A 24,874-nucleotide genomic window follows, 5' to 3' on the forward strand; every position below is an offset into this window, starting at 1 on the left:
TAGAGGCTCTTAGATTTGAGAAAGGAGGCTCAACTAAGCATTGATGTCATATCTCTGTTGGGGTGCCCAAATTTATGCACTTGTCTAAATTTGGTATGATGCATATTGCACATTTTCTGTTAATCCAATAAACTTAATGTCACTGCTGAAATACTACTGTTTCCATAAGGCATGTCATATATTAAAAGAAAGTTGCTAGAAGCTCCGCCAATGATAAACAAAAATCCAAAGAATTAAGAGGGGTTTCCAAACTTTTCATAGGACTGTATATATTGTGTCACATTATTTACTGAAATCATTGGCACTTCATCTTGATCATAATATTTCATTTTTATTTGTTAGATTTAAAATATCGATGAATTGGCTCACGCTGCAGCTTGTGCCTGCACAAATCCACTGGAAGGAGCCTTTGGAGAGCTCTTCATTAGATAGGTAAGGCGCTATATAATAGGCAGAATCTAACCTAGAGAGAGAACTGTGAACTTGAATAGCAAGTACTCAACAGGTGCCAAAGAAAAGCCCACCCCCAGGTCAAAACATAAAAAAAAAATTATGACCAAATCATCATTATATACTTTTGAATGTAATTTTAGGGAAAATGCAATGACTAAAGTATTTGCAAAAGAAAATAAATAAATCAACCATGAATACATAATTGGCTAGGGTTGCTTTGTCTTCACTGCTAAAATCAACTTCAGCAGAAGTCTGATCTTGCATGCTTGGTCTGCTTATGTTGAGGACTTTGTTGTGTGTCTATCTTTGTAATGCTATCTGATATTCGGCGTGGTAGCTGACTAATTCCACCAGACCCCAGTCATCTTAATCTAAATATAACTTTACATTCAAATATTAAGGGTTTGAATATCACATAGACATGCAGAGAAAAATCAGACAAATAAGCACCAGCACAGACCAAGATTGGCTATCAGGCTCGTTCCGTGGAGAAGCCAGTGCACTGTAAAGGATGACTTCATATTGTTTTGTAAGCCGCTCTTCAGCAGGAATTTCCAATTTATAATGGACACAAAGGTGTCTTCTTATTTACTGGACCCCCTTTAAAGAGATGTTTCTATGTGCTCTTGATTTCGTCTACTTGCTGACTGTGATTGATATTCCAGATAGACCACAGGCTGAAAGACAAAGTTGTAGGACTTATTGTTAGGAGTTAAAGATCACAGATTATTTGGTACATTTGAACATCTTTGTCCTTAACTATATTTAGCAAGAAGATAAAGGGAGAAGGATAAGAAATCGATTAAATATACATGAGTACAGTAAATACACAAAAACATGCTGCTATATATATGTATATATTATGCATATACAGTACTACTGTATATACATCCAATACAGAAATACAACATACATCTTGTCACAAATGAACATCAGAGGACCTCCTCTCAGGCTCAGTCAAGATATGTGATAACTTGCTGAGATGAAAGGGGGCGCTCCTGCTAACGCTGTCTTCTCCTTTGCCCACATTGCAGAGCAGCCGCCCAGAGACAGCGTTTAACCCCGTCCCGTCTGCTTCATCTGCCATTAAAACCCCAGCTGCCCGAGAAGAAGGTGTCATTACTGGAAAACACGTCCTAATTACTTTGAATTCCCCTTTGAAGGGATGCACACCAATGACTGTTATTTTGTTTGTTTTATGTTTATTTTTCTGTCTTCAGACAATAAAATGGATAACCCATGTGGTGCTACAAAATTTTCTTGCGTATTCTGAGTTTTCATTCCCATATATATATAGTCAGAGATGGCTGGGGTGGCAACCTGGTTCCTTTGGGGACCACGGGTACTGAGCTTAGAAGCTCAACCCTGGAGGGTGCCCGTGGTCACCGCCAGGGGTCGCCCCCGTGCCTTTGGAGCCCTGGACCACTTCCGCCAGGGCCAGGGGGAAGAAAATTGGGGACACCCGGAGTGCTTCCGGGTACGCAGCCGGCACTTCCGCCACACGGGGGTGTGTCGGTGGGAGATTGCCGGGAAGCACCTGGAGCACATCTGGGTGTGTATTAAAGGGGCCACCCTGCATTTCCCTTCATACCGGGGCAAGAGTCGGGAGGGGAGTGGATGAGGCCTCTGTAGGAGGCAGGAGGTAGCCTGAAGAAGGAAAGAGGTATTGTTGTTGGCCAGGACTTTAGGGACTTTTGGGGTTTGAGTGCACTTTGAAATTGCAAATAATGTACAATAAACGTGTGTTGGGTGACATTAACGTGTCCGCCTGTCTGTGTCCGGGCCAGCTTCCACAATATATATATATATATATATATATATATATATATATATATATATATAGAAGACATGATAGTCCCTCTCAGAATGACTTGTACTAATCATACACTCTAGACTTGAATACATCTGAGATGGAATAACTCCTTCATTTGTCAAAAGTTTAGTAATAATCCGCTGAGCAACACTACCTTGTAACTGCTCCAACATATTGATTACAACTGACAGGAAGGGGGGAAGAGCAGCTTTCTATCTATCTATCTATCTATCTATCTATCTATCTATCTATCTATCTATCTATCTATCTATCTATCTATCTATCTATCTATCTTTTGTTACAGACGGCTGGGGTACTTGTCCAGCCAGGATGCCTCTTCACTGTATGGAGTGGGGGTCAAGCCTGGTCAAAACAGTACCTTCCCCGGGATGCTAGATGGCAGCCCTCCTGGTTGGCAGTGGTGCTTTGGATTCCCACAGGGCTCCATGGGAGATGAAGTTCCCTACAACCCTGTTGGGATCCAGGGGTGCCAATAGAAGATGCTGCAGATGTTCCTGCGGGTGGTCCTTCCGCCACACCGGATGTGCAGCCAGAAATAGGTCATCAAACACCTGGAGCACTGGTGTAGTGCATCTATCTATCTATCTATCTATCTATCTATCTATCTATCTATCTATCTATCTATCTATCTATCTATCTATCTATCTATCTATCTATCTATCTATCTATCTATCTATCTATTCTTTTTTTATTTTACAGAACCGTTACTTTATCCTTCTTTCCTTAAACAGCTGCCAAGATATAATGAGATGCAAAGCAAGCCAAATCAAGGATCTCACGCTGTGCTCCATTTACCTTGGATGTCGGAGGTGAAATGACGTCACACACAAGCTGGCCATGTTTCAGTTAAACATTCTAAAAATCAATATGGACACATCCAGGAAATCCTTTGGTATGCTTACTCCATCAGAATAAGTAGCAGTTGACTATAACACATTACACGGTATTATGTACATTCAAACACCATACATCACACTAGATAGAAATTAAAAGGTCAACATGCTGCCACCTAATGGCTTGAGGAGACTCTTATTCCCCATCCCCTGTTACTCCCTGTTGTCCATCGTTTATATTTAAGTAGTTATCTGTTGGTGCTTTCATATCGAATGCACTATTGCCAATGCACTTCTCACCTGAGCATATTATGACTTGATTTCTGTCCTTCTCAGTGGTATACTGCTTATATATTTGGTTCCCAATAAGGTCTCCATTGCATGTCATTATACACTTGTATATAACTATATTTTTAAATAATTTCTATTAGCCTGCTCTGTATGTTAAATTACGTACCAAATGAAGCCACTTCACTTGGGTCAACTGTTTTTTGATTTTTTTTAGGGAGTATTCAGTTCATGTTAAGGTCAAGAGTGGTTCTGTTTGACTAAAGCAGATGTCGATTATTCATTAGTGAGCTGTCATTTAACTGCATGTTCCTCAAAACAGTTCTGAGGCAATGACTGACAATATGATATTAGCAAGTAAAGTTCTACTTTTAGTCCCTATGCTGTGTACACTATCATCACTAAACTCCGCTCTCTAACTCTATTCAACTCCCTTACAAAGTTATTTAGAATTAAAGTCGTGTGGTCCATTATAGCATCAGGGGGCATTTATTTTAGATATTTCTGCTTAATCACTCTGACAAATAATTAAAACAAAAATAACCTTTTGAAATTTTAATTTGATATAAAAGGTTTCTGCTGTATTTCATAGCCACTGGTAACGATCACTGACATCTCAATAAAAAGAACATTTTCTAAGACTACCTACCTTGAAATTGAAGTCGTCCCTGCAGACTCCCTTGCTTGCAAAACAACACGATACGATGCAATTGATGAATTCCAGAAAGTTGAAAACAGCAAATACACCGATAACCTCTATCTGCATCTGACAAAAGAGAGAAGTGAAAGTATAATAAATCAAGGATTATTCTGGGGTGCATTCATTAACCTCCATCTTTGATAAAAGTTGTGTTCCAGTCAATAATCATGACAGTAAATCAGATTGTACTGGTTATGCAAGTAGGCAATGGGGAAGATGCTGGAGAGAAATAGTGAAGGACTGGGGCTGAGCGGTGCCCTCGGTAACAGAGCATTACATATCATGCCAGTTCAGGAGAAAGAACACCACCAGGAGGCGCCATGCTCTACAGATATGCTGGGTGCCTTGAAATAGAGAAGACAAGGGTACCAAAGTTACTGTGACTGAAAAGTGTGATCTGGGCAGGAACACGTCACGTTCTCTCAAGATGCTAGAGGCCTTGTGAAACCTGGAGGGAAAGCACAGGACCATGTTGACTGTCTTATAGTCAGGTAGTCTAAGTAGCTGCCTGAAAGACCCAGCAGACTCCCCAGAGTGCACTGTAGTTGAGTGTGTATGTAGTATGCATTTTCAAACATTTTAGTGAAGATGTTTCTATAAACAATGTGAGCATGCTAGTGTAGACGGAGATCATTTTTGTTTTAATAGGGTATTTTTTTTTAACGAAAAGCAGTAATGCCTAAGCCTTATCTATTTTCCTACTATGGAAATGGAAATATCAGGGTGACGGGTTGGAAAACTTCAGCAAGACCGCAGTTAAAAAAGAACGGATGTGCCATAGAGTGTGTACCAACACTAGGTTCCCTGATGCACATTAAAAAGAGCAGTAAAGTCTCTGATGGTACACTGTGTTTTTTTAAATTATCTAATTCAAATAATGTTTCTCACATCCAAACCATTTTGTTTTGATTCATTTTTTTTGTGCCAGCTGATTCTGTGCCACACTCTTGTATTTAGACGTTTAGCCTAAGGCAGAGAAGTTGTTCTAGAGATTGTAGTCTAACTTCAAAATGAAAGAAGCCTGCATGAATGGATAAAGGAGGAAGAAGAGGAGGTTAGGAGCACACGCTGATACGGTGCATTGACGCACCTACCACATGACAAACCAACTCAGGATCCCATGTTAGGACCCGAGTGCAGCCATACAACAGGTGACTCCTCAGCACCACACAAGTTCAGATGGAATGGAGCAGTGGGAGGTTTTTTTATGGTGGCTGGGGTGCCAATTCTGCCACCAACCCCCAGGTTTTCCCCTGCCATAAAGCAAAAGATCAGATCATGGTTGTGAAGTACCCACCATTAAGTAGGTCAATAGAAGGATATTGCATTCAGTATGATTTACAAGGGACCAATAAGGCCTTTTTTAATGGGATTCTAATATTTTGTATATGTTAGTAGTCCAACAACAGTTATTTGTTTACTTTGGTGTTTGGGATAAAATTTGGAAGGCCACCCCTTAATGCCTGGTCCAAAAGAAAGCATGTATCAGATTCAAAATGTTAGAGCAATAGAACAATATAATTGCCATTCAGCCCATCAAAACTTGACAGTCCAATCTACTTAATTCTTCCAAAATACATCAAGTAAAGCTTTAAAGGACCCTAAAGTCCCATTGGTGGTCCTACTTGGTAGCTTGTGTCTATGGTTCCTAACGTTCCTAATGCTTCCTAATGTTTGTGCAAAAGTCACTCTTAACAAGTTTCCAGCTGTGACTCCTTGTTCTTGATGAACTCATTTTAAAATAATAGTATTGATCCAGTCGATTAATTCCTGACGTAATTTTAAACACTCGAGTCCTGTCTCCGCTAATTCTCCCTTTTCTTAAACTGTTCAGCTCTTTTAATCTTTCCTCATAATTCATCTCCTGTAGCCCAGAATCAGCCTAGACGCTCTTCTCTGGACCTTTGCTAGTGCTGCTATGTCCCTTTTGTATCCGGGAGTCCAAAACTACAGACAGGACTCCAGATGAGGCCTCACCAGTGTGTTATAAATCTTGATCAGAACCTCCTGTGACTTGTACTCCACACATCAAGGCGCTATATAACCTCACATTCTGTTAGCCTTCTTAATGGATTCTGAACACTGTTGGGAAGTTGATAGTGATGAATCCACTATGATTCCTAAATGGCTTTCAAATGGTGTATTTTCAATCTCCCACTGTGTATTCAAACCTCACATTTTTGTTTCCTAGGTGTAATTTATTAAGTACACCATTAATGTTGAATTATTGGCAACACTGCTTTAGTAACTTAAGATCTTTTCCATTTATCACCTTTTAATGTAAGGATCATTAAAATCATACAAAAATCAATATCATATCACAAAGAAAAGATTTTGATTCACTTTTTACTGACCTTGTGTTCATATGTGGCATAATCAGTCTTAGAACCAACCTTGGAAAAAAAATAATTTGTTCAGAAGTAATGACTATACAGTATCACATTATACATTTGTAATAATTACAATGCACTGATAATAACTGGATAACGATATTCATGCATCCAGTCATTTCTAACCTGTTAATTCAGTTTAAGGCTGCAATGCCCCACTCGTTTTGGATAAATAACACATTTCAATTGTTGCTGACTGGCTAAGCAGATTAGAAGATGGAATTACACATTGAATTACTGGGCTCGATGTCTTATACTCTAATTAACATCATAAGTTGTTAAGCAAAACAAAATCCAAGAAAGTCAGGAAGAATGAGACACTCCTGTTGGCCTCCAAATGATTTCCCCACTTCTTGCTCCTCTGCAGACCCTCTTCCTACAATCCTTATTTCAGCATTGGAAAATAAAACTTTTAACTATTGTAAAAATGATCTACATAAACAGGATATCATAACACAGTTGATCCTTGGAGTTTGGACATCTGAGGACTGCTTCACTGGTGTTAATGGATGGCACATTCCCCTTAATGTGATATATATTCGATACTGGAGAAATTCCAGATGAGGGGGTTATGGTCAAGATGACTTAACTGCTGCAAAGCTGAGGTAACAGGCCTCACACATAAAAATAGTAATGTGAGATCTACAGGTAAAGAAGGACCAACTTGATCAAACTCTCTTGAGGTCCTGTAATCATGAGACTGGCCAGTAATTTAGTGCAATGTCATCAGGTTTGAATACAATATGCCAGGCTGAAATGAGCACCAGAGACTGGCACCACTCAAACTACATCCCAGTCATCACCTATGGTCACAACATTTTTGGTAAGATGACTGAAAAAAATGAAACTCTAAAATAATGTTCCTATATAGTGTAGTTGGGCTCCGTCTCTGAAAATGGATGAGAAATTCAACAATACATAATGAATCCTTGAATCTGAATCTGAATCCTTCTCTGGTTTTAAAGGATTATCCTGAGGTGGTCTGGGCAAATAGTGAAGGCCCCTAAGTGTCTGTGGCAGGCATGATCCACATTAGGGGAGAACAGAGAAGACCAAGGATATACCAGAGGGTTTCATTTGATTTCTTTTGCAAATCCCTGAGGGGATATTATCTTTTCAGAAGACCTTTGGGAGGGGAGGTTTGTGTCTTTTGGTAGGTTTAGCAGAGTCAGATCTACTATGAAACTAATCACGCTTAAGCTTCAGGTCCCCTAATCTCAGAGGGGCCCTAGAAGTGACTTTTGTCCACATTGCTTAAATATTTGGGTGTCTACTGTATGAGGCGGGCTCTGGGAACCCGCTATCTTGCAGCTGAGCCGCTAGAAGGGTGTTAGGGCGCTCCTCTGTTAGAGAAAGCGATTATAATTAAAGAGATGGCATATAGAAGAGTATATGGGGTGCAGGAGGAAGGTGATTTAGTCCTTAGTTATTATAGATAGTAGTAGTGTAATATTCAAGTAACTTATTTTCTATTTTAAATACCAATGAATAATAAAATGTAATAAAAGAATATTAAAGGAAAAGTAGAAGTAAAAAGGTAAAATGTAATAAAATCATTTGGCAGTTATTTACGTCATGTTAAGTTGATTGAAGTATTTTCTTAATTATATTAAATGCCTAATAAATGAATGCATAATATATGGAAAGTTCTTATAACCCAGCCACAGGGGATGCACAAACCAGTGTTTTTATCTGTGCCGGTCCCAAACCCGGATAAATGGGGAGAGTTATGTCAGGAAGGGCATCCGGAGTAAAATTTTGCCAAATCAATATGCAAACAATATGATGTGCTGTGGCAACCCCTAACGGGAGTAGCCGAAAAAAGAAATAGACATGGGAATTTCTTATAACCCCCACAAGCTGAAATAAACTGGTATATTCTAACTATTTCTTGTCCCTCTGACTGAAGTTTAGTCTCAGTTAGTTTCCTGCCTTGCCGTAGTTAAGACATGGAGAGCAAACGGTTTCAAACCGGGCCTTAACGTGCTCAGTTGTATGTGCAGAGCTGTACGTTTAGAACGCACTGAATGTGAATTAAAGCATAGAGAAATAACTCATCCTTAAGTATAGAAACAATTAAAGTTTAACAAGAGGAAACATTTTTTCCTTTTTTTGCCTTTTATTCTACGTGTGTAACAACTTTTCTCTATTCTCATGTGGACTTTTTGCCTTGAATTTTCACTAAACCTTTTTAAAACGAACCTTTTTGGACTGAGAGATTTCTTTTGGTACACGTTTGACTCATGCTTGATGCTGCCTTACTTACCAGCAGCTACAGTAATAAAAAGTAAATAAAAACTTAAATTACATTAACGCCTAATCAAAAAACAATGTTATGAATTACTTTACCCCCTAACTTACAATCTATAAGTGTTGCTTTCTTGCATTTCTGCTCACTTATTGTTTGGGATATTTTTCTCTTTTTCATTTTTTGAATGATTCTCTTTGTTCTTGATTTTTATTATATGCAGCTCTTTTTTCTTCATTTTCTTTTTTTAGACTTTCATTATCAGCTCTTGCTGCTCTTTTTCTATCGCAATCTACAATTCAGTGTTCTTGTATAGATAACTTGCTTTTCTATCTTGCCATTTTAGCTGACTGTATTGAAGGGGGAGTTATCACTGAGAGTGTTGCGGGGTGGGATGGAGAGAGAATGTACACCGTAGGAGTAATGATTGGGCGAGCAGTATGGAGGGGAGTGGTCAAGGCTGAATAACGCAGACGTGATGGAAAACTTTTTTTAACATAATAGGGATACATCCATCCATCCAGTATCCAATCCTCTATATCCTAACTTCAGGGTCACGGGGGTCTGCTGGAGCCAATCCCAGACAACACAGGGTACAAGGCAGGAAAGAAACCCTGGGCAGGGCACCAGCCCACCGCAATAGTAGGGATATAATAGAGTGTAACTTAATACAGCAACTTTAGTCAAAGTCTGAGATGTAGTGGTAACATTTAAAAAAAAAATGTGATAATCTGTTGTGGATCAACCTCGTTGAAGAAGGTAACACTGGTTACCCAGATCTCATTACTGGTTGCAAAGGAGCTCCCATAACAATTCAAGCTTCACGGTCTGACACTGATGAAATTTGCTTAGGCAGCACCTTTCTCATCTACAATTCACCGATCTGAACTGCTGGATTTAGACTTTCGAGTACAGCTATTCTATCCAGGAGAATTCTGCATTCCAAAAGCCACAATTTCAAGTCTGAAAACCAGCAAGAAGGATAAGCAGCTGAGAGGGATGCTGCCCTGAGCAAATTCCTCAGTGGTGACAGGGAATTTTCTAGATTACATGGACGCTTAGTTTGAGGACTGGGTGGTCTGGTCTGTCCAGCTCGGTATGTTCCCAATACACCTCTTACCAAAGTGAGCCAAATTAAAGGGAAATCGAAAGATATGCAATATTTTGATTAAAGCTACAAATATCATGAGACACAAGACAGAGAGGGCATATTATTCTTTAAGCTGCAATATAATATAATAATTCTATTAATGAGCTGAGACTCTCATTGTGACTCAAAGGTTTAGCCAAAGATTCATTAAGAAAGTATTAATATAAGTCCTTATTCATGCATTTAATCTCTTTGTACAAAGGAGAGCATCTATCTGTGCATGTGTGGAGTTAAAGCTCTTGCCTAAAATCATTTGAATAATAGCCAGGTTATTTATTGAAATAATATACTTACAATAAAGAATACTGAAAATGCAAATGGTGAGAAGATACAAATTGAAGAAATCACACTGATAGCTAAGAACCACTTGACCTTTGAACAAAGAAAAAAAAAAAAGATAAAAATATTGTTCTTTTCTAGAATCTCAAGCACACAATGCAGCCTCTTCATGAGCCATGGCTCTTTAGGGATTGGATGGTCAAAATGCATATTACATTTTCAAAAGCATATTTTCCATTAGGGAGTCATATGGCTCTGGTCTTTGATTATTCTGGAGCTTGTTTGTTCCATACATAAGAATCAGGATATAAACCTTCCAAATAACATAAATGGATACTGTAAGGTTAAAGAGCAGAAAATAGTTCTCGACAAGGTGCCAGTCTAGGCCTTCTCATACACACTGAGTGTGTTTACATGCGCTTCAATTCACAGAAACCCCATTTCAAAAATGCCTTGTATGCCCTGTGGTCCCCGGCCGGGATGCCCAGGAGGACCGGAGGAGGGCTTGTGCCTCCTCCAGACCGCGAGGGGGCGTCCGTCCTGGTTATGTTGGGGGCCTCGGGTGAAGGGCTTGGAAACCCAGCCCTGTAGGGACCCGTGGCCAAGGCGGCGCCCCAGTGCCTGAATATCCCGGGAGCCCAGCACTGCTGCCACACCAGGAAGTGCTGGGGGGAAGACGACAGGGGACACCCGGATGGCTTCTGGGTGCGCAGCCGGAACTTCCACCACACTGGGGCGTGGCTTCGGAGGAATGCCGGGAAGCAGCTGGAGCCCATCCGGGTTCCTATTTAAGGGGCCGCCTCCCTCCAGTCATCGGCAGAAGTCGGGTGGAAGAGGACGTAGCTGGAGGGAGGACTAGAGGCGGCCAGGAGAAAGGCACTGGAACTGTGTGGCCTGGACATTGGGGGAATCTGTGCTGGAGGCACTGGGGTGTGTGAGTGCACAAAAACTTGTAAATATTATAAATAAACGTGTGTTGGGTGAACATAAGATGTCCGTCTGTCTGTGTCCGGGCCAGCGTCCACAGCCCTTATTCCATTTAGAAAAACAGGGGTTTTGATCTTTGGGAAACCAGGTTAACACATGTAGAATTATCTACAACTTAAACCTTTTTTTTGGCCATGTTACACCTAAGGATTGTGCACTGCATCGTGTTAGCCTGCACATGTCCATGACCTCCAGTCTTTGCTTCAGACATGAATCTAGCAGCTATGAGCAGAAAACATTGAAAGTGTCCACAAAGATAAATTTCCTGAGGGAAGCACTTGGGCGATCACATCATCCCTTCTCCTGGTTGTAGTAAGAAGTCAAGCAAAATTACACCTTTTAATGGCTAACTAAAAAGATTACAATATGCTTTTAAGGCAAGTCAAGCCCCTTCTTACATCTTGCCTGAAAGAGGGGTCTGAGTTACCTCGAAAGCTTGCATATTGTAATTTTTCCACTTAGCCAATACAATCTGTCATTTTGCTTGACTTCTCTCAACATCTACAGTATAATGGCTAACGTGATACAACACCCTAGTACTTCTTCTGTTTGAAATAATCTGTCTCAGAACTTAAGAAATCGCTGAACTGATGTTGATGAGCTGAATGTACAGTGCTAATTGTAAGGAATACAGACACCAAAATTAACAAAACTAAAGAAAACATGCAATGACACTGCCAGCCAGCTTCCCCTGAATATGTTTGCTGCTAATCAAGTGGAAATCTCTACCACACTATTTGGTAAAGTAAAAATATTTAAATGGATTGAAGAATGAAACTGTCAACAAAAACCCATAAAAGACTTCTAGCCATCGAAAATGAATGTCTTGACAAGTTTTATAAAGACAGAGGTTGGGGTTTATTTATTCATTTTATTTTATATGTTGTTGCTGACCTAAATGGGCCCTTATCCTAAAGTATCACTCAGCTCACCCAACAGAAGACAATTTTGAAATGTACTTACAATGCAGGTCTTCCGAGAAAAAGAGGCACAAACTCCCAGTATTCCACTTAAAATGCTCTGAAAAAAAAAAAAAGAAAAACAAAAATATGCATAAAATGCTTTTATTGTGATGTGTGAAGAGTAAAATGCACTTATTCATTGTATAAGCTAATTAACATTCACCACTTACCAGAACCATGACTAGTAACTATAACAATATAACCGATTAAGAGAATCTGAAAAACTGTAACTGAACCCTTGAGAAGATGAACTTCCAGATGAATAAGAGATGCATTTTATGAGGTTTCTGAACTCTTTTAGGACACAAAAAAAGGATGACACATTGAAGTGCGATTGTAACATCTGTGGAAGACTGCTTATCCATTGCCGATGCAACCACAGAGTGCTGCGGAAACAAGCATGAGCTGATCAAGATCATACTGTACACACCTGTCACCGATGAGTGATGCAAGGAACATTATAAATGCAGTGAACAGTATAACTTGGCCAGCGATGCTACCCTGACCCTGCCTGTTTGCTGTGTCTACATATAGGAGAGGGGTAGCTCCCACTGCAATAAATAACTCTGCTGTTCCTGTTTCAAGTTGAATAAAGCTGGTTTTGCTAAAGTAATGAGACTGAGCCTCCTGTTTTGGGGTGCAAGACAGGGACTCATGTGTCAAAATTTAAATACCTTCTGTGTCTTTAGACTTCTCCTTTAATAATGTCCATGTGTCATGTATTGCATGGCTAGTAGGTGGCACAGCAATACTGCTGGCTCAACGTGCAGATCCTTTGGCTTTATACAGCAGTTGCACTCCCCTCATACAGCACACCTTAAATCAGCTCCTGCGTAAGTGTTTTCAACACAACGATTCCCAATTACAGTTCAGGTTTGACTCAAGAGGGGGCATAACAGACTGAGAGACCTTTTTGAACGGTCATGTGAAAACTGAAATACACACCAAGAAAACTGTTGTCTTTTTCAACATTTTTAAACAGCTCTTCATACTAAATGTGTTTATAAATAAAGGTGATATACCTGAATAAAAACATAAAAAAAATTGAAATATTAATCCTTTATTTAGCAAAAATATCAATCAATCAATTAAATGGTCCTCTGGGAAAACAGTAAGTGCACCATCTGTCTCGGAACCTTGTTTTAGCTCATTTAGAAGAAATAACTTCTTATAGGCGGTTTGTGTAACTGACCACCTGTCTTTGATAATGACTATGTAAAATATCTGACCATTTCTCTACACAAAATTCCTTCAGTTGTAAGATGTTTGTGAGTTTTATTGCTTGTTACCCATGTTACCCGTATCAAATGCCCCCAAAAATTTCAGTAAGATTTAAATGAGACCTTTGACTTGGCCAGTCCATAACCTCCATTTCTTATTTTAAAACCATACCTTACTGGATTTGTTAGTATGCCCAGATCCCTACTCTACCCTAGAGTAGCAGATAAGGTCTTAAGGAAATCTTATGGAGAATCTGAGATTTTGAATAGACATCATAATTAAATAGATTTCTACTTTTCTTATAGCAAAGATGATGTTCCCAGTGGACTTCATAAAAAATAGACATCCATACATTTCATTTAGTGTATTCTTCATAGTAAATTTGAAATTCTGTAAATTCTATATTTTAATGGTACTTTCTTACCAGAACACAAGAAGGAATGTAGATGAACATCAATTCATGTGAAATATCACAAAAAAGTGTGAAAGTTAAACTCAGAATTCCCAAAGCAATGTGAATAACCTGAAATGAAGAAAAATACATTTGCACATATTTAAGAGGATTATAGAATACCGGTAACGGTGCACTGCACGATAATGTGCAGTGAATACACTTGATTTGAGCATTCCTAGTTTTCATACTCTTCTCTCGTTAATTTTCTTAGAGGTTGACACGCTTGCTGCTTCCTGAGCAGCTGTTCTTTTCTCCAACCTAGCAGCCCACATCTTCTCTTTTTACGTCGGCATCTTTTCGCATTAAAACTGACTAAGTCAGTGTTTGTGTTGCAATAACTTAGTGCTTTTTCCTTAATTTTTCACTTAAGCTGTCACTTAAGTCTTCAACCTGCATTAAGAATGATTTAAGATATGAAGAGGCAGGGGAAGTGACGGTGAAGGTGGTAGGGAGGAGAACGGCGCCCATACGCATGCACTGCATGGCCGCCCTGCTGGCCACTGCCGAGAGTTGATTCTACAATAAAGTAAAATAAAAATTAAAGAAGCAATAACCTTGGAGGTCAATCATCACCCCGACAGTGGATAGTAGACATTACATAATATATGTGTACCAAATTTCAGGTCAATAGTTCAAACGGTTTGTAAGCTACAGTTGATCTAAAATCCTGAATGGATAAAAGGACAGCCACGGTAGCGCATTACATTAAAGGATACCAGCCGTCCCCCGTGGCTCTTCCCACGTAGTAGTGAAATAGGATAGTGAGGAGGACCCCGCCCAGCTCCTTACTCCGAATGTCATGCTTTCCCCTCCCCTCGGCCCGCAGCCTTTGTCTCAGATTAACGTGACTATATCGCTCCTGCAAGCAAACTAGGATTCTTAGTGTGGAGAGAGAAGTTGCAAAATCAACTGGAATGTTCAAGCAAATTATAGAAACAAAACAAATCTAAATCCATTATGTAGTTTCTCATTCATTGGCTAACTGATGTAAGATATGTCCTGAGGCTGGTGCGTGAGTGAGGAGGTCCCAAAATGTCTCTCGCATTCACGCAAATAAATTGTTATTTCAAGCAAACTATGATACATATAGTAGCTCAATGAGAGAAGTTTCAAAATCAACGGAAATGTTCAAGCAAATTATAGAAAAAAAAACCTGATGTAAATCTGTTAAGTAGTTCGCTCGTGAAAAGAGGACAGACATGCAGACAGACCGACAGATATTGGATTTTATATAGAGATTTTTTCTTTTTGTCAAAACTATGCTAGTTTAATAATAATGATGCTTTATATTGCACTTTTCTCGCTACTCAAGGAGCTTTAGATAGTGAGTAGGGAATCACTTCAACAATCACTAATGTATTGCATCCACCTTGATGATGCAATGGCAGCCATCTTTGTACCAGTGTGCTCACCACATATTTGCTATTAGATGGTAAACGGATGACAGAGATGGGTAGCCAGTTAGAGATGGGGTAGATTAGGGATACAGAATGGTCAGGCCGTGGTGGGCAAATTTAGGCAGGACATTGGGATGCACATTAACCGCTGCATCAGAAAAGTAAGAAACATCTGTAGAGATCCAACCCACCGCAACCATAACATTTCTACTCTTCTGCAATCGGGCAGACTTTTCAGATCCCTTCATGCCCGCACTACCAGGCTAAAGAACAGCTTTTACCCCAAAACAGTCAGCCTATTACCAGCACAGCAATCACCATCCCTTCCCATAATAGAAAACACCACTGATTGAACTGAAGATCTGCAACAACCACACATAATCACAAACTTACACATGACCCATGTGGAACTCATGACCATTACGTTGACTGTAATCTTCCCTGTGACTTAATTTATTTGAGACTTTATTTGTTATTTCCTAGGAGCCTTTGCCCCCTGTTCGCTTCACTAGCCCACCCCCCTCCACCTGCATCCCTCACTCCCACCCAGGGTGCGCTATGCGCCAGCCAATTCAAGTGTCTGCCGCTCATGTTGTGAAGAGGGGGCCTGGATGCATGCTATGGAGATGTGGTCGCTCCTCTGAAACCCCCACTTAAACGGTGATAGAATGGGAAACAAACACGTTTTTTTACCTCCTCTTTGCTCAATCAGCTGTTGGCTTGCTGCTGCTGCTGCCGTGCTGCGTGATCGGCATGTCGTGCAGCGCTTTGAATATTTAAAAGCCTGTACACCAGCTGTCCTTTTGTCTCACTGCCTTGTCTTGCGAGACGTTAAACTATCTCAGAGAAAATCACGTCTCATCTCCTTTAAAGCCTTTCAAGATTTTTTTTATTATAGAGATCTATTAATGCTTAAATGTTTACCATTACTTTTACTCTGTGTATATTTGGAACTGTTAATAGTAACTGTCCTTCTCATTGCTTAATATTTACTAAATTTATTGTCTACTCTTATGTACTTTTATTTGAGACATCTATAGGCTTGCTCCAAACGATATTTCATTGTTTGATACAGTGACAAAAAAGGTATCTTGCATCTTGCACAATGCTCTTTATGAAGGATATCCAGGGATCTTTATTACCAGAGAGAATCAGGGTCTCAATTTTATGTTTTATCTGAAGTACGGTGCCATTTTAACAGCACAGTGTTCCCGTGGGGCATTGGGATCCACTCTTAGGCCACAGGATAATTACCCCAAATCACCACCTCCATTGGCTTTAGCAACATCTCTTCCAGTGGCAACCCAGGCTTCTCTTTTTTATCTCTATATATGTAAAATCTAATGTCTGTCTGTCTGTCTGCTCTACAGATCTCTTCCTCTTTCTTTACATCCTCCACTTCTCACCAGGCAAGTTTTGTCCTTTTCTGATCCTGACTTTGACTCACCTGTGTTTTTTTATGCTGGACCAGGGAATAATTCTGGAGTCACCATAACACACCCAGGAAGCACTTCCAGGTCAGATAGAATTTCTTATACAGAACTAGGGGGCTCCACCTCCTGCTTGCTTCACTCGCCCACCCCTGTGTTTGGTTTACCGGATAAACAATTTAAAGAGATTGTTATTTTCATGGGAATTGTTACATATGCATTATTTTCACTTTTACTTTAAAAACTTTTGTACAAACAATACTTGTCCAGGTGTGGTTACATCTCTTTCTCGCAGTACGTATAACGCTGCTTGCATTGTGAAGGCGGGGGGGGGCGACTGAACGCACGCTAAGGAGATGCCGTCGGATCATCTTCTATCTTTCTGCTGCTGGTGAGCTGCCTGTTCAGCTTGTTGGATGATGGATGGATCAAATCCAGAAGTCTACGTGACCATCATCTTCAAGTCCTTCTGTGAGAACCCTAAATCCAATGAGGACTGTTTCATTAATGTTAGGTAGAATGCCCAGAGAGGACTGGGTAGTCTCGTGGCCTGGAATCCCTACAGATTTTATTTTTTTCTCCAGCTGTCCAGAGTTTTTTTTTGTTTTTTCTGTCCACTTTGGCCATTGGACCTTACTCTTATTCTATGTTAATTAATGTTGACTTATTTTATTTTTCTTACTATGTCTTTTATTTTTCTTTTCTTCATTATGTAAAGCACTTTGAGCTACATTTTGTATGAAAATGCACTATATAAATAAATGTTGCTGTTGTTGTTGTTGAACTGCTAGGTTAGATGTCCGTGGACTTGTTTTAAATGATGGCTCACTGCCTTGTCTCGAGTGACATTGTAAAAACAATACTTGTCCATTATTTCCGGCCCTGGGTGTAGTTAAATCTCTTTCTCACAGGACATATAATGTGAAGGGCGGTCAGTGTCGATCAATTTAAAGCCTGTACAGCCGGTACACCTGGTCCTGTTGACTAATTTCCTTTTGTTTGCGCTAATGCGATCTGTACTGTCTTTTCTTTGATACTGCAGCGACTGACGTAATACAGTGTCACAAAAGTTTTACTTGAACAACTGCCGACTTTGTAACTACAAACATAACTTTCTAGCACCTTCTCCAGCCCCTCCTCCCCTGGGTCTCACCTCCTCACCTTACCGCATCAATCAATACCCGCCTATCAGTCTTCCGTGCGGTACTCCACCCTCCCTCAATCGGACCCAACAGTCACTTTAAACAAAAAAGGCTTCAACCTGGCTGGGACGCTACAATACTTTTGAATTTTACTGCTTTCATATTCTTTACCTTTCTCTGCGTGTGTATCGCGCTATTGTTGGTTTGAGCCTTTCGAATTCCACTGCTTTCATAATCTTTTATCTGCCATTTTTTATCTCCAACACTTTTGGGTCTCTTTTCTCCATGCTGCTCTTTCTTCTTTGCTTAGTAGTTGACGTTTCATCTAGAAGGTATGGTTCTTATACGCTTTATATGTGCTAAGAGCACAGGATCGGTGTGTGCTACGTGCCTTCACACGACTGAGTGTTTGCTAGCCGTGTTCTTATTTGATATTGTTTGCGTCTCTCGGGTCTTTTAAGTGTCTTCCGAGAACTTCCGAGAAGATCACATCTCTTCACCCTACTTTTCCTTTCCAGGATTTTTTTTTTTTTATAAAAGACAGATATACTGTACATAATTGTCCACAAATGTAACATACAACATATAGATCCATGATAAACTATCAGCCCCCTTCCTGGTCTTCTCTTTTTTCCTTATTTATAACATTTAGTCCTTTCTGATCTCAAAACAAATTTTGTATAATACAAAATGCAATTGAGTACATGCCATATACAATTTTAATTGATCATTTGATTTACTGACAGAAACAAGTTCACCAGCACCTACTGTAAATTGCCCATGTGAAAAAGTAATTTCTCCCTTAGTCACTCAGTCAACCAATGAACCAAATGGGTTAAATTCAATCAGATATGTCTAAGACTGATTTCTGCCAGCCATCTCTATAAATATAAAATCCAACATCTGTCTGTCTATTCGCTTTTCACGAGATAACTACTAAGTATCATAGTTCACTTGAAGGAGCAATATATTCGCAGTAATCTGAGACAGAGGCTACGGGCCGAGGGGAGGGGGAAGCGTGAAGTCAGGAGTGGGGAGTCAGTCTGCTTCTGCGTTTTGGTGTGTACCTCGCCTCTGCTTAGCTAGTGATACCTTTTTGTTTATTAATTTTTAAAGTTTGTTCTGTTTCACTACTACGTTGGCGGAGCGGCGGAGGACGGCTAGTAGATTATATTCACAAAACACATTTTTAGAGATTTTGCAAGATGAATGTACCCCTTTTAATATTTGAGAATATTAAAGACGCATTTTCAGATTCCAACATAATGATATTATCTACTATTCTTTTTGATTTTCATGAAGAAGGATATGAAGGTGCAGCATTTCAGTTTAGTGGCCTTAGACTTGCGTCACTGTTTTTTGCAGATAACATGGTCCTGTTGGCCTCATTGTGCTGTGAATTTTAGCATGCATTGGAACAGTTGGCGACCGAGTGTGAAGCGACGGGGTTGAGGATCAGCACCTTTAAATTTGACACCATGATCTTCAGTAGTAAAAAGCTGGACTGTCTTTTCCAGGTGGGAGGTGACTTACGACCTCAAGTGGAGGAGTTTAAGTACCTCGGGTGTTATTCACAACTGAGGGGAAAAGGGATGGTAAAATCGAAAGACAGTTTGGAGAAGTGAGAGCAGTTATGCAATCACTTTACCGATCTGCAGTGGTGAAGAGGGAGCTGAGTCAGAAGGCGAAGCTCTCGATTTACCAGTCGATCTACGTCCATACCCTCACCTATGGTCATTCAATTTGGGTATTGACCAAAAGGACAAGATTGTAGCTAAAAGTGACCAAAATTAGCTTTCTCCACAGGGTGGCTGCGCTCTCCATAGGCTGAGAACTACAGACATCCTGGAGAGGCTCGAAGTAGAGCTGCTGACACTCTACATTAAGAGGAGCCGATAGAGGTGGTTCGGGCCACTAATACAGATGCCTCCCTTTGGAGGTTTTATGGGCACGATTAGCTGGAAAGAGACCCTTGAGAAGACTCAGGGCTCAATGGGAGAATTATTTCTCCCAGATGTCCTGGGAAAACCTTGGGGTCCGAAAATATGAACTGGCAAGTGTGGCTGGGGAAAGGGACGTATGGGCCTCACTGCTAAGACTGTTAACCCAGCAGCCAGGCATCGGATAAGGGTGGAAAATAAATGAGTGAATCAACATAATTTTACATGCATTACTTCCACTACTACTTATACATTTACTGGAAATGTCTATGAAATACAAAAAACATTTCTAAGAAAAATCTGAACAAGGCACATAGTAGTCTTAATGATTTTCAACTTGTAGTCATTGTAGATTTCTATTAAAAGGGACACACCATCAATGGCAAAGCATTTTGTACTCTCCTCCACTTGAATGAGATTTTGAGTTATAAAAGCAGACCATGCATTGTGTTCGTAAGAATGACTTCTGAACGCTTTGAAATCACTTTAATTTCTTTAACCCATGTCTCCTGATTCACCAGTATGAGAAAATCCCCAGACATGATATACCATTTGATGCATTTTAATATCTAGTTAAGCAGGATGTTGAGTTTTTGGGGGTTCCTCCCTATTTGGGCCCTCTAGACCTGACAAACCTTCATTTTATTGTTTTTGCACTATAACTGATGATATATCAATATTTTATTTCAGTGATCATTTTTTTAAAGTTTTCAAGAATTAAAAATGTTTAAAGCTTTGAAAATCATGTCAAGAAGATTAACTCCAATGAGTCCCACTGGCTTATATGTGAGGACCTGAATATTCTGAGTATTTTATTGGGTGTGCAGTCACAGTAGATAAAAGACCCTGGTGTTGAGGGTTCAGAAGGTATGGCCAGCTAGGAATAAAAAAGGCCACAGCTTGGTTCCAAACAGAGGCCGCACTTAATTTTCAGTCTCACTGGTGACCCAAATCAATGGGACTGAGTTTAAAGGGTTAAATCAAAACTTGATTACGTGGTGTTAAGTTAATTAGCAACTCTATATTGGTGCATACTGCATGAGTGTGAGCGCTCTGAACTGCATGAGGTGGGCTCAAAAATGAATGAATGTAATATTTAAATTTACTAGGGTGGCACAATGGTTAGTGCTGCTGCCTGGCACACACACTGCAGCGTGAAATCCTTATACTTGTGCAATATAAATGTTCTAGCCATGCCTGAGAATGAGTTTTTTTCCTCTCACCACCCCAAACATGCGTGTGTTTGGTCGAATGGCAATTCCAAACTGAGTGCCCAGTGATGTTAAATTAGCTCTGGGTCTCCAAAGACATAAACAAGTCTGTGAAATGTTAAATTTAATCATTAAAAAAAAGGAAGTTTCTGCACTTTTAATTGTTGCCACAAGAGGGTGCTAATGTTTTTCTTTATTTTCCTTGAAATTAAGCTTTCACGTTATCTTTTCATTCAAAACGTTTTCCTCTTAGCCTCTGGCCAGATGTTTTGCTCCAATTTGGGCATCTCGTCCACCATACCCAGTTTATAATTCCTTAACCAAATCTAACTCAATTTCCAGTGGGAGATCACCATTTTGAGCATCATTACAACACTTGTTACATATTCTCTTTCATATTCTATGTGGGTGTGATACAGTTGGCAATTTAAAATATTCATATCTTAAGTGACTGAATTCTTCTATAGCTAACATTATTTTCCATGGTATCATTTCCAAGACATTATACTGTGTATCCAAATTACATCAATAGTAGCTGCGAAATTTAAAACTTTCTTTACAAGAAAAAAAACAAAAAACTGAATAATAGAAAGTGGAAACCCTAGAAGGTGAAATGTGGTGTCATTTGAAAGCTGAAACACCCCCTCATGTAATATAGCCTTTCCTTCAAATGACAGAAAAAAATATTTTTAAAATTGGTAATCTCCACGCACGTGAAAAATATAATAAGCACATAAGAAAAGTCTGCGGTGGGCTGGCGCCCTGCCCAGGGTTTGTGTCCTGTCTTGTGTCCTGTGTTGGCTTGGATTGGCTCCAGCAGACCCCCGTGACCCTGTAGTTAGGATATAGCAGGTTGGACAATGGATGGATGGATGGACATGAGAAAAGTAGACTCTGTATTTTATTAAGCATGAAGATGTAAGAGTTAGGATTTGAAAGGCTCATGCCTTCATATTTTTATTGCCCTGCATAAGCGAGAAACCACTAATATTTCATAAGCCAAAGGTTAGACGTGCAGGAGAGCTGGAAAAGGATGAGCCCCTCGCTTAGAGAGGGAATGTGAACTCTTTGGCTGAAAATAATGGTAGCAAGCGTTGAGCTAGTAGGGAGTACAGGTAAGCAGACATGATGGACAGAGAGAGGTTTGACGCCCCCTCAGCTGAGAAATAATGGTGGAATTAATTAGGGGCAGAACTAGAGCAGGGGAATGTTAGGAATCAGATGAGGATAGAAATTTAATAAATGTATTATTTGCCCTCGGCTGCTCACTCATTTCATCTGTATGTGCACCATACAATAAATCTTGATTCTGCTGCCTTTCCTGAGACTTCAAGTGCCTTTTTGGGGGCTGAGGGTGCCCACACCAGCCTGCGTCAACAATAGTACATAATTGAATCAGGACATTCAAAAAAGACATGGGAGGTGGGCTTGGAGGCAGGGGTTTCTATGATGTAGCAATTCTGCCATCGTTGAGTAAAGAAGGAAAAGCATTGCAATGTGGTATTGGGGTATGCAATAAGGTCATTTTAATGGTAAAATATTATACTTTAATTATAGCAATGAGGAAATTCATGATATTCTTTTAAATTTTACATTATTGTTTGGTACATAGCAATGGAGCTGAGTTTAAAGGATTAAAAAATGAAATATGTATTTATATATTAAAGTTCAAAAATATTAGATTGACTAAATATGTCCATGTTAAATTGATTTGGAAGAATATTATAAACATGAATAAATTTGTTACATTTTAATTCAATTTCAATTACAGTACCTGGTTAAGTCCCACATTCACTTTCTGACTATTCTTTTCTTTGCCGACCTTTGTTGTGTCATATCCTGGTCCTGTCAAAGTTTGCTGGACAAGATCAGCTTACAAGAATATAAACCGATACAAAACATAAAGAAACTCTTTGCCAGATACAATTGAATATGAACACCAAGATAACATAAAATTCTCAAGCCCACCTCACACTCGCATGGTTCCAGTTTAGAACCAGCAGTTAAAGTGACACCTGTCTCTGCAAGGGGATAATCTGAGATTTTAATGTAAATTAATACCTGACATATAAATTCTAGGGGACTTAAGAAATGTAAATAACTTTAATAAATAGAATCCTGTCTATGATATATTATTAGGGGCATCAACCCCTACTCGCTTAACTTGCCAACCCTCCTGCCTGCACTACACGCAAGCAACTTTGCGTCTCTGCCACTCGCATATGTGGATTTCACTTTCACCCAACAACAAAACTTTTAACTCACGCAGACAGGCCTCTTCATTGGGAAGAAACACTACTTTTCCCTGATGGCAACACCAATTTGACGATCTGCAAGTCTCCGACTTAAAGTTTAAAGCCAAACAATATCTACATACCTCTGTCATATTGCCTATGTCCGTATTTTCGATCTCTTTTCGCTTTTACCTTTTCATAAATATCGCAATAAATTTTGATTCCATGTTTAGAAATACATCGTGACAACACAACATATAACTGTCTGTGAGTGAATATTGTTTCTTTCTCTCTACACAAACTGTGTCTGACAATAGCATTCATACAAATGAGAAACTAAATTTTATCTCACAGGATTTCAATTTCACCAAACAACAAATCTTTTAATTCTCGCGGATACGCCTCTTCATTGGGAAGAAACACTACTTTTCCCTGATGGCAACACGAATTAAACGATCTACAATTTTCTGACTTAAAGTTTAAATCTGAATATTAGATTGCTGTTTCCGTTATTTCACCGAGTAATAATTTCCATTTGTTTGCACTAATGCAATCTTCACTATCATTTTTTTCAGACTTTCAAATTTTTGTACTTCCATTATCTCTAACCTGTTCTGCATGTTTATTGCTACAATGTTTCTGAATTCTTTACGATGTTCTGCTTTGTCATCTACTCTTTGTCTTTCATTTCCGGCCCCGGGTGTAGTTAAATCTCTTGGCACAAGGTCTCATCTCGCGGAGACGTGAAAGTGTCTCTCTGAGAAAGTCACGTCTCGTCTATCTCCCCAAGATTTTTTTATTATAATAGAGAGATGGGGTCTCTTGAAGTCTTACGTGATCCCATAATTACATGTCTACCAGCAGTGCCTGTAAGAGGTACATGGGATGAGGACACTGCAGCCCACACCTGAAAAGGCAGCAGACCACACTGTAGTAGATACAGCTAATGTAGGAACGGGGGAGACTTACCCCCAAAATGCGCGGTCTTCCTTCCTGAAACAGATGATAGCGATCTTTATGATAAATAGTAAAAGTCGTAGGCAAGTCTTTCTTTGTAAGCTCAGAATTTGAGAGCAGAACTGTAATTATGTGATCAGCTTTATTCTTGGCTTGCTTCATTGTTTGAATATCGTAAGTGCTGTGGAAATAAAAAAAAATAAATAAAATTTATTTCCATGTAAATATACCATATCACTGTATAATTTTAATCCACACAATGCAAAAAAAGAGAAATCACTGAAAATTGATTGTCCTCATTGACACAATCAGCAGATATTACTTGTGTTCTAGATGGTGATATTCTATTTTTAAGCTACTTAATATTAAAGAATAAAGTGCTGCTCATTTTTTACAGTTTTGATTTACAAGAAATTTCTATCTTTATGAACAAAATAATTAGTACGCTGTACACCAGTCAAGTCCTCTTACCGCCTCCAGGAAACCACCCAGCTGCTCACTTCAGAGATGTGTTCTAATTTTTTATATCTGCAAGTGGGTAAGGCAAGGGGTGGAACGTGGAACTACAGCATAGAAAGAAAGAGAGCATTAGCTGTGGAGTAAGAAAACTCCTCCTATAGTTTGAGTGCTTTCACTGAAAGTGGTCGATTTGTTTTAGGCCTCTGACCAACACTATGGTGTGAGCAGTGAGGCACAAGGAACTGCAGGCAGGCGCGTTATAATTCAAATGAATGGAGCTACTCAGTGATGACTGAGAAATACTC

The 24,874-nt window shown here is 39.5% G+C and overlaps 1 protein-coding gene across 1 annotated transcript; it reads right to left on the bottom strand.

The window, feature by feature from the left end:
* Positions 1-235: 235 nt before the first annotated feature.
* Positions 236-24,609, bottom strand: LOC120536780. The gene is made up of 8 exons (XM_039765265.1): positions 24,582-24,609; positions 24,123-24,291; positions 13,770-13,868; positions 12,126-12,182; positions 10,191-10,268; positions 6,463-6,501; positions 4,058-4,174; positions 236-1,130 (listed from the first exon to the last, which is right to left on the bottom strand). Exons 2-8 carry the CDS (start codon positions 24,270-24,272, stop codon positions 1,056-1,058), a joined length of 615 nt encoding a protein of 204 aa, XP_039621199.1. The 5' UTR covers positions 24,273-24,291; positions 24,582-24,609; the 3' UTR covers positions 236-1,055.
* Between the last annotated feature and the right edge of the window lie 265 nt (positions 24,610-24,874).

This window comes from Polypterus senegalus, chromosome 10 (assembly GCF_016835505.1).
Source record: "Polypterus senegalus isolate Bchr_013 chromosome 10, ASM1683550v1, whole genome shotgun sequence".
In the NCBI taxonomy this organism is placed as follows: Eukaryota; Metazoa; Chordata; class Cladistia; order Polypteriformes; family Polypteridae; genus Polypterus; species Polypterus senegalus.

What these genes read in the sequence shown, in the direction of transcription:
- LOC120536780 (XM_039765265.1), bottom strand. Translation starts at nt 24,272, where the DNA reads ATGAAGCAAGCCAAGAATAAAGCTGATCACATAATTACAGTTCTGCTC. An exon ending in GAAGACCGCGCATTTTGGGG is followed by an intron (nt 13,869 to 24,122) that starts GTAAGTCTCCCC and finishes TCTTCATTTCAG; the next exon opens with GTTATTCACATTGCTTTGGG. An exon ending in GGGACGACTTCAATTTCAAG is followed by an intron (nt 1,131 to 4,057) that starts GTAGGTAGTCTT and finishes TTTGTCTTTCAG; the next exon opens with CCTGTGGTCTATCTGGAATA.